At 33.9% G+C, this 10,946-nt stretch overlaps 1 protein-coding gene across 1 annotated transcript; it reads right to left on the bottom strand.

Moving 5' to 3' along the window:
- Positions 1–2,064: 2,064 nt before the first annotated feature.
- LOC145632860 (jasmonate-induced protein homolog) lies at positions 2,065–3,215 on the bottom strand. Its single transcript, XM_081685190.1, has 2 exons — positions 2,844–3,215; positions 2,065–2,100 (listed from the first exon to the last, which is right to left on the bottom strand). Exons 1-2 carry the CDS (start codon positions 3,213–3,215, stop codon positions 2,065–2,067), a joined length of 408 nt encoding a protein of 135 aa, XP_081541316.1.
- Positions 3,216–10,946: the final 7,731 nt, after the last annotated feature.

Here is a 10,946-nt window from a genome sequence, read left to right as displayed (position 1 = left end):
ATATGGATAGGTGTTTCTAGATCTAAGGAATGCGGAATATTTATATTTGAGAGAAGCTAGTTTAGAAAAGAGAGAGAGAGAGAGAGTAATCAAGAGAATCTTGATGACAGTTGGTAGATTGTAGAAGAGAACTGGTTATAATTGATTATTGTAGGTGAAAACTGGTTATCGAAAACGGAGTTTTTACGACGTTATTTATAAAGAAAATCAACCAAAAAGATAAAATATCAAAACAGAGTATGGCGCAGATAAAACTGAATTGGCGCCAACGCTGGCCATTGGCGCCAGGCGCCAACGCTAGCGCTAGGCGCCAATGCTGGCGCCGGGCGCCAAGTGTAGCGCCAGGCGCTACAGCTGGCGTTTGGCGCTGATTCAGAAAATCACGCGTTTTCTTAAAATCAGATAAAAATTGCCGTACAGGAGGATTAAATCGTATTTCCCTAAAAAATGCTCTTTGATTTTAATTAAAACTCTGAAAAGTCAACAAAAGTCAATTTATCAATGCTAATTGAATTAGGAATGAAAAGAATCTTGTAGAAGAATTTAGAAGACTAAAACCATTCATAATTGCATTTGGAATGATAAATCATATTTGGCCCTCCCCTAGATCATTGGACCGCATATAAGGCTCAAAACCGGGCCCAGTTCAGTAAATTGGCCATAACTTCCTCAATATTCATCGGAATTGGGCTTATAATATATCGTTGAAAAGCTCTTGTCAAGCCCCATCCAACTACACTACTATTGGACCCATACCGTGGACCAAACAAACTGGATTGGCTGTTTTCTTAAAATAAGTTTTCAAAAACAGAGAGAAGAGAAAAGAAATTGAAACTATCCGCAACACTAAACTTTCCGCACTTTCACTTTATTCGATTATGATTCAACGTGAAAGGTATTGATCACTGGGTTTGGTTTTGGGGAGACACAAATGGGTGTCTATAGTTATGTTTCAACGTAAAACAAAAACTATTATACTATATCTTGTCAATCAAATTAAATCTTGATTTTTTTTTTAATCTTAATTAGTGTTTAGTGTAGTATTTATCACGTATGATCTTTATCTAGATTGATGAAGCAAAATAAAATTCTTCACAAATTATTATGTGTTATTGGGGTTACATACTTCGTTAGAATAGTAAGAGTTAGTTACTTGGTCAGTGTAAAAAAGGGTTATTTCGTCTGTGTTATACGGTTACTCTGTTAGTATTATAGGGATTACTTCATCAGTGTTATAGGGTTGTTAGTGTTATAGAGATTACTCGGTCAGTATTAGAGCGGTTATTACTTGATCAGTTTTATAATTATTATTTTGCTTTTTTACGAGTAGCCACACGGTATGCTTAGTCACACACAAGACAGGCTGAAATTTTTTTGTACCTTTACAACAACATTGTTACATACAACGTAATTAAAGCATATACTGCGTATTTTATAAAAACCAACCGTAGCTTTAGCCTTTAGCCAGTTAGTGATGAGATTCAATTACACGGTCTCACTAAATTGTATGTAACTCAAAATTTATACTTCCTCCGTTTTTTTATTATTGCACCGTACATGTTGGGCTCACATTTTTTGGTAGTGGGAAAAATGAGGAGAGAGAAGGGTAAAAGTACAAATAAGGCCATGTGATGTAAACATAAAGTAAAGAATCAAGTGTTAGAAAGTAAGGGTATATTGGATATTTACAGTGTGAACACACATATTTTGTTTCTTTAAATGGAAATGGTGCATTATTTGTGAAATTTTCCGGGCAAGTGGTGCAATAATAAAAGAACGGAGGAAGTATATATCTTTTTGAAAAAAGAAAAAAAAAAATCATTTACGAAAAAGAAAGAGGGGGCTTTTTTATTTAGCAACAAGCTAAGGATATAGAAACCAAGGAATGATACAATGTAAATGGACGCTTGCATTTCTTACAAGAAGAAAATAAGATAATAACAATAATAATTCCCCTCAATAAAAATCATACGAATATATATTAGAATGTACTGTAACAGAGTAACAAGCAGAGTAATCCACAGTCCAAATCAACTGTTATGTTAATCTTTGTAGGGAGCTTGTTTAGCCGTAGAAGATTGCAACAAGCTTGTCTTGAGTCTGCAACGGAAAGTCCACGCCAGACAGCGTAGCTTGCACCGAAGTTCCAGTTTCGTGGTCACTAACAATAATTGCCAATTTCTTTGAGTTATTCAGTTTTTCTTCAATACATCCCCAGTCGATGCAATTGTATTTGCTTATGTCACCACACTCTGCTTACAGCTGACCCATTTACATGAAAATTCTATAGTGGTCATTTGAAATATGACTATCATAATATTTTAATGATTATATAGTTCATCATTTACGTATTTTTATTCAACTAATTAATTATATTATTGTATTTTTGCTTTGAAATATTATAATCACCATTTTTTCAATTTATCAAATTTTAAGTTTGATTTATGTAATTTTTACTCTTATTTTTATAGTTTCTCGAAAAATATCCATTTTACGTTGGATTAAAATTTTTAAAAATTATATTTACACTATAGAACTTAGAATACTAATTGTGTCCAATTTATAGTGTGAAAAAATGAATCGCTCATATTGTTTATCAATAAAATCTTAACATAGTCATATTTTAAACGACCGCTGTAGAAACATCCCCCATTTACATACCAAAAAAAAAAAAAAAAAAAAAAAAAAATTCATTTAGTTTTCTTATACACCGTGATCCGATTTGAAATAAGTTATAATTTTATTTGTCGGTTCAGGTCCAGGAATATGTTTTATACTCTGTCATAAGACCAGATCATGAAATAAAATGAAAGTAAAATAAAATTGAATGTTTGTGTACTTACCCTCTTTCCATTAGCCTTAGAGTCGGCCCAAGCAAGAAGCCATCCACATTCAACGCCAGCAATGTTCTTGCCGACATACACCACCGCCGCCATAATGCCATCATCCTTTACAGAAGCTTGTGTAAAGGTACTACTAATTGGACCATCAAGAGTATCTGGATAGTCTTTGGCAGTGTTTCCAGCCCATAGGTAGGAATCAATAAGGTTCAAGGGTCTTAGTAATAATATACTCTTTGATAAGTAGCCTTCTAACACGATCACACGAGTAAATATTTCGTCCGAGAGACACGAGTTTTCGGCTTCTTTGATCATCTCATCCAACTCTGCTTTCTGTTGGCTGCTCAACTCGACAATATTGGTGCTTGATGCCATTTTTTCTTATGTACCTTCAATTTTTATATCATGCAATTTCCATGCATTTATATAGTCTGGAAGTTAATATCATTCACAGCAAGCAAGAGCAAACTTTTAATAATTGACATACTTCCATTATATTGCACACAAAATTGGGTGAGTCGGACTGTTTCACCGTGAGACCATCAATCCGCCAAATATTGATATACATATCCAATAAACTTGTATGATTATTTTTACAAAAACTTATATGAAATGACTAGGCCAAAAACTCCTTTTTTAAACTTTCAAAAGCTAAAATCTTCAAAAACTTATGTAAAATGTCCAATAACTCACACTAACATTTTAAACAAAGACTATAACTATGATCAGTAGTTTGCATATATAATAAGTAACAACACCTAAAACATTGAAATACAATCAAGAATATTAGGACACTTCTTCATATAGATTGTAGATCAATTTTCATTCTTAGTTTTATATTAGTGTTTAATTTGTATCGTATTTAATTATTAAAATCTTTTTCAAAACTTATCGACGAAATGAAAAAAAGGGATTAGAGAGAATTTGGAGAAATAAAATAATTTGTTCAAATGAATTCGATCTACTATCTAGAATACTAACCAATATACTTCGTATAAAATAACACAATAAAAAGGTTAAAGGAAAAAATTACCTTAAAAGAGTATTTATAATGCTTACAAGATTGCAAACCAACAAAACGTTGTAATTGTTGTTGATGCACATTGCAAGACCCTAGCTTATGGTATTTATAGGCCTCGTAAAACATTAAAAAAAAAGTTGACAAACAAATACGAACTAAAAAATAAAACAAGTTGCCTGTCTAACACGAATTATACATCAACTTTTATTTTTAATGATTGAATGTTTCATACATCATATATATTTGAATTGGTGAAGGCTTTGATTGTTACATAAACAATGTTGTTTAATTACATGTAGATTCCCAGAGTAGTATACATGAAAAAAATCAATTTAATAGGAAAAGAAAAAGAGATAGTTGGAACCAACTGTTCAATTATCTCCATTATACAACCAATTGTTCTATTATCTCCAATATTTGAACCAATTGTTTGTGAATTCATGCTTTGAATTTTACTCCATTTACACAAATTTTTAACAAACACAGTACAATTCAACTTTTCGATTTGATTTAAATATCAGTATATGTTGACATGCATAAATGAATTATATTATTTTAAAAGTTATTAGATTAAAATCGAAACTGATTTGATTGGACTGAAATGACTTGATAAAATGACGGGCCAAATATGAATAGGACCTTACTACATTGGCCATTTTGCCGAGTCTTATATGAGTATTATATACTTCCTCTGTTTTTTTATACTTGCAAGTTGCAACACAACTTTTATCACGCTTTTTAAGTAGGTGATTAAACTAGGTAAATAAATTAATTAAGCTATGAAATTTAAACAGTAGCAACTTATCCTTTTATTCTTATAGGTGGTAAAATTTTGTAAATTAATCTATCTATTTACCTAGTCTAATATCTTTCTTAAAATGTGTGCCAAAGGGGTGTGTTGCAACTAAATTAAAATGGAGGAAGTATAATATATAGTATATACCCATAACAAATTAGATTTTCCTTTTTATCTGTATTTGCCAATGTTGTCAAACAACATTTAAAATTATGTAGATGCGAATATTTTCCACATTTAGGATAGTTGATACCATCTTTCAAACTAAGCTAGTTTCATCCAATCGTGCTATTAAACATCTCAAACAAAAATATAGTTTGAATAGTCTGCTCTAATCTTCTATCGAAGATAGTTTAGATGGTATCATTTGACAATGTTTATACTTGTATAGTACCACACGATTTTTAAACCAATAAGGTCCAAAATATACAAAGGTTGACTTTGCAATGCTAAAATTTGCAATTATTTTAGGACTAATAATACACTCGTATTTGGTATCCTTTTTGTTAGGAAATAAGGGTGTAATTGTACTTGATTAATGCGGAACAAGTCAATGAAATTAAGGACGAGAAAAACAATAAAGAAGATATACAAAGAACACAAGGATTTACGTGGTTCGGTCAAAATAAACCTACATCCACGAGTGGGGGATTCGAGAGCTTCTTCACTACAATGGAGAAAGAAACAAGAGAATAATACAAGGAGTCCTAAATCTAATGGCTCAAAAGTTATGATTTAATTGATCAACTAAAGGGTCCTTTTATAACACTAGGAAACCCTAATAAAACCCTAAAATTGTTCCCCAAGTGTACTCAAATAGCCGTCATAGAAAAGATATAATTTTAGGAAATATACCATAAATTATTCTAGAATAACCTAACTACCGAGCTATAGCTCGGCAGCTAGCTCATGCCTGCCGCAAGTCCTCATAGGGCCGAGGCGCTATAGCTCACTCGCATAGAGGTATAGCTCGCAACCTCGTTGCAAAGTTTCAGCTACGTCAGATTTTCATAAAACGGTCATAACTTTCTCGTTTTTTATTGGAATTGGGCATATGACCTATTGTTGGAAAGATCTTGAACCAAGATATCACCTCCAACTTGAATCACCTCAAAATCGGTTTTAGTTTGAGAAATATAAGCGTTCAAAGTCAGCCCTACTAGATTTTGAGTCACAATTTAACAATCTTCACCTTGACTTGAAATTGACCAAAAAAAACAAGGTAGCTCCACCTTGAACCAAAAACCAAGAAGTAATGCTCATAATAAAACATAAAACCTCCACCTTAAACAAAAACTCCATCAGCCTACTCACATTAGGCTATCACCAAACGGACATCTTCCATAACTAGTGAACCGGTGCGTCTCCGAACACAAAATTCCGTACACAAAACCATCACATGGCCTAGATTGAGAGTATAATGCATGTCTAGAGGCCAAGCATGCTTATCAAAATTGACAAAACTCTCTTCAAACATTTATTCATCTCAAAAAATCAAACTAAAAAACTTAAGCAATTCTAGAAAAATAAAAATTACATCAAGAATTTCTAAATTGCAATTGTACTTAGTAAATAACAAAAGTACCAAAATTGAGATAAGAAATAGCATAACTAGAAAAAAAAATCTAATGCATAACCAAGATTGCTACTTTATTACAAGCAAAAATAAAAAACAATCTATCATAGACTCCATACCAAAAATCCACACGGTTTCTCGTTATACCAAGGGATCTCAAAGGGGAACTTATCATGAAAAGATCGTAGAAACCGCAACCCCAAAGCTCGTAACCCTAAAGTGCTAATCATAATCATCATCCTTGTTGGCCATATTTGCAGATTTTTCCTCATTGGACTTCTCCTCATTCTTCTTCTTTAATTTCCAACACTCGGTTTTGATATGACCCTTCACATGACAATAGTTACAAACTTTTTCCTTTACCAAAATTCTTATTACCACCATGAGCAACTAAAGCATTATTTTGAGCCGGATTATTAGATTTATTAACCAATTTATTGTCAATTAAATCTCTCTGGGTTAAGGCATCCTTAACATCCTCCAAACTCAAATCATCTCTACCATACAATAAAGTATCTCGAAAATGCTTATACGTAGGCGGTAAAGAACACAACAACCTAATAGCCATATCCTCATCATCGGTCTCAACATCAATGTTTTGCAAATCCATAATAATAGAGAAGAATTCATCTAAATATGACTTAAGCGGTTTACCTTCTTCTAGACGAAGATCATGAAGTCTAGATTTGAGTAGTAGACGATTGGTCACGCTCTTTTTCATATAAAGTGACTCTAACTTCAACCACAAACCCGCAAAAGTGTTCTCCTTGGCAACCGCTCTCAAAACATCATTAGAAAGACATGATTGAATTGCTGAAACAGCCTTCAAATCGATCTCCTCCCACGTATCCACCGTCATGCCCGAAGGCTTTTTGAATACACCTTCAAGAGCCTTGTGACAGCCACTTTGAACCAAGATGGCTTTCATCTTCAATTGCCATAGGCCAAAATTCAATTGCCTATAGAATTTCTCAATGTCAAATTTCATTGGCATATTTTAATCAAACTAATCTATAAACACCTAAACCTTAATACCTTAAAACCTTGGCTCTAGATACCACTTGTTAGGAAATAAGGGTGTAATTGTGTTTGATTAATGCAGAACAAGTCAATGAAATTAAGGACGAGAAAAATAATAAAGAAGTATACAAAGAACACAAGGATTTACGTGGTTCGGTCAAAATAGACCTACATCCACGGGTGGGGGATTCGAGAGCTTTTTCACTATAATGGAGAAAGAAACAAGAGAACAATACAAGGAGTCCTAAATCTAATGGCTCAAAAGTTATGATTTAATTGATCAACTAAAGGGTCCTTTTATAACACTAGGAAATCCTAATAAAACCCTAAAATTGTTCCCCAAGTATACTCAAATAGCCGTCATAGAAAAGATATAATTTTAGGAAATATTCCATAAATTATCCTAGAATAACCTAACTACCGAGCTATAGCTCAGCAGCTAGCTCATGCCTACCGCAAGTCCTCATAGGGCCGAGCTATAGCTCACTTGCATAGAGCTATAGCTCGCAGCAACGTTGCAAATTTCCAGCTTCGTCAGGTTTTCGTAAAACGGTCATACCTTTTTTGTTTCTTATTGGAATTTGGCATATGACCTATTTTTGGAAAGCTCTTGAACCAAGCTATCACCTCCAACTTAAATCACCTCAAAATCAATTGTAGTCTGAGAGATATAAGCGTTCAAAGTCAGCCCTACTAGATTTCGAGTCACAATTTAACACTCTTCTTTAGAAGAATCTATGTAAAAAGTTGTCTATTTCATGTACAGATGTACTCGATCAAGTTCAAAACTAGTACTTATATTCTAATTAATTAGAATACACCTATGTTAATGGACAAGATAAAAAAGTAAAGTAATTTGTTATTCATCCTATGGCCATATAAATTTAGAATGAAACCTCTATAGACTTTTAAAGTGGAGTCTTTCTTTGTTGGTGAGTGACGACAGGTGTAGCTTAAACCCGTACATCATTTTCTACTTAAAGACAACACATTTTTTGTTTATCGGTTTTACTTTTATTTCACTCTAGATCTCTTATGTCCTACAAAGTTACAGGCTGTAATAATTTAATTTGTTCATCATTTATGAAAACTCAAAGTGGATATTATCAATTCATGGTTTATGTACTTACAATCTTGTATCCCTTCTTGACTTTCTAATCAATATAATTACTTGATATTACAATTCAATAAAGTGAGAGAACTTAAATTTTAAAGGAGAATTACACTTGAATAATCTCAACTATGGGCGATTTACCTACAATAATCCCAACTAACGTTTATTTTCTAATAATTCTAACTATGCCCTGAGTTTTCTTCCAGTAGTCCCAACCGGTCAACACAAAGTCAACGACCTGTTATAACAGATACCATGACACGTGTCAACACGTGATTGGTCAATTTTAAAAAAAATTAAAAACCATAAAAAAAAACCCAAAATCCCAGCCACCCTCTCCCCTATTGCCAAACCTCGCCGGAACCCTAACCACTACCCTCAATATCAGAAGAAATCGGTCGTCCTTTACCACCCACCCCGACCCCTGAAACCGCCCAACGAGCCCTCCTCGACCCATAAAAGCGAGCCCAACCTCGAATTCAACCACCTTAAAGGGGTGATTGTGGTTTATCCTCTTCGAGCCCAACCTGTCGATTGGTGGTTTAGGGGTGACTGGTGGTTTTTGGGGTTAGAGGAGGAAGAAGGAGGGGGAGCAGTAGCGACAGGCGCTATGGTAGTTCGTCAGGGCGGAGGAGGCTTGAATCCGCGACACCTCGTCGAAAACTGCTGGTTTAATCAAGCAAAGAATTCGTGGTAGTTCATCAAGGCTTGAATCCGCGAGATCGAAGGCGATAAACAATGACTTGACTGGTGGTTGCGGGCTTGCGGCGGAGGACGATGTTAGCTACGCGGCTAGGGAGGGGGATGGTCGATCTCCCGGTGGTCGGATTTGGGAATGAAGGGGTGGTTGTCGTGGCTCAAGGGAGGAGGGGGTGGCGGGCTAGGATGATTGGCAGATTTTCATTTTTATTTTTATAATTTTTTTTAAATTAAGCCAATAATGTGCTGACACGTGGCATTTAAAAAACAAAAAAAAGGCTTACCATTTCAGTAGGTGTAGGGAATATTTCAAGCATTACCCCTAGCTTGAACCCCACTGTGATCATACACTTAAGTACGATGGCGTCCAAAGGGAAAGAAGATAGAGCAAAAGAGTCGCCACCAAGTTTTTTAGGAACTTGTAAACCGTTCACGAGGTGAAGGTTACACCCCTTAACGATCTAGGAGATCGTCAACTCCAATAGGTTTGGAACCATGACTGGTAGTTCGGGGATGAAGGTACAATCCAACCTAAAAGAGATTGAACGTGCCCTAATAATAGACCTCTACTTTATTCTGATCGTATTCATGTGCGCTTTCTGACTAACATGCAATCAATAGGTTTAGCTGTAAACCTGTTTATCTATGTTGGTTGAATTTAATGCACAAATAAATCTATTATTAGCGATCACTTGAGTTATAATCAAATTAACCCTAAACAAGATTATTAATTATCTTATTAAGCGTGATTACAAGTACCAATTCCCTTTAAACATGCATACAAGCGTGATCAAGCAATAACAATAAAAATCAAGCAACAATAAATAATCATCATAATAATAATTATAACAATTATAATAATAAATCATAAAAATAACCATAATAATGTTAAACCATAATAATAGCAAGATCCTAGGCATGATACTAACAGGATTAATAACAAACCCTAGCATGTCACTAAACAATAAAAATCAAAGCTTTAACCATAACATGATACTAACAATCATAAATATTTGGAAGAAAATAAAAGGCATCATACTTTTAATCATACTTGATATTAAAGTTACCCTAGAAATGATACTAGGAATTTATTGTTGTCACCCTAAACATCAAATTAAGGAAAACATCCTAACATGATACTAGGAATCATAATAACAACCTAAGCATGATTTCTACATAATAACATCAATAAAAACTATTAAAGTACTTACTTGGATGCCTCGTACCTCTTTCTAATAACAAAATACACGCGTTAGTAACTTCAAGGAAAATAATAAACAAAACAATTAAATTAAATAATTGAATGAGAGATTTGGGACCAAATCCTCATAAATTAAAATCTTTCACGTCTAGGGCGAAGGCAACTTCGAATATGGCTAGGTGTTTCTAAATCTAATGAATGCGGAATTTTTATATTTGAGAGAAGGCTAGTTTAGAAAAGAGAGAGAGAGTAATCAAGAAAACTTGATGAGAGTTGATGAGAATTGGTGATTGTTGATGATTGAAAACGGAGTTTTTAGCACATTATTTATAGAGAAAATCAGCCAAAAAGATAAAAAACCAAAACAGAGTTCTAACGCGGATAAAAATTGATTAGCGCCAACGCTGGCCATTGGCGCCAGACGCAAACATTAGCGCCAGGCGCTAATGTTTGGCGTTAGGCGCTAATCTGTTTTTTGACGCGTTTTCTAAAATCAGATAGAAATTGCCGTACGGGAGGATAAAATCGTATTTTCCTCAAAAACATTCTTTGATTCTAATTAAAACTCTGAAAAAGTCAACAAAAGTCAATTTATCAATGCTTATTGAATTAGGAATGAAAAGAACCTTCTAGAAGAATCTAGAAGACTAAAACCATTCCTAATTGCATTAGAAATGAT

Source organism: Chenopodium album, chromosome 1, assembly GCF_948465745.1.
Source record: "Chenopodium album chromosome 1, dcCheAlbu1.1, whole genome shotgun sequence".
In the NCBI taxonomy this organism is placed as follows: Eukaryota; Viridiplantae; Streptophyta; class Magnoliopsida; order Caryophyllales; family Amaranthaceae; genus Chenopodium; species Chenopodium album.
This window is presented reverse-complemented; position numbering and strand designations above follow the sequence as displayed.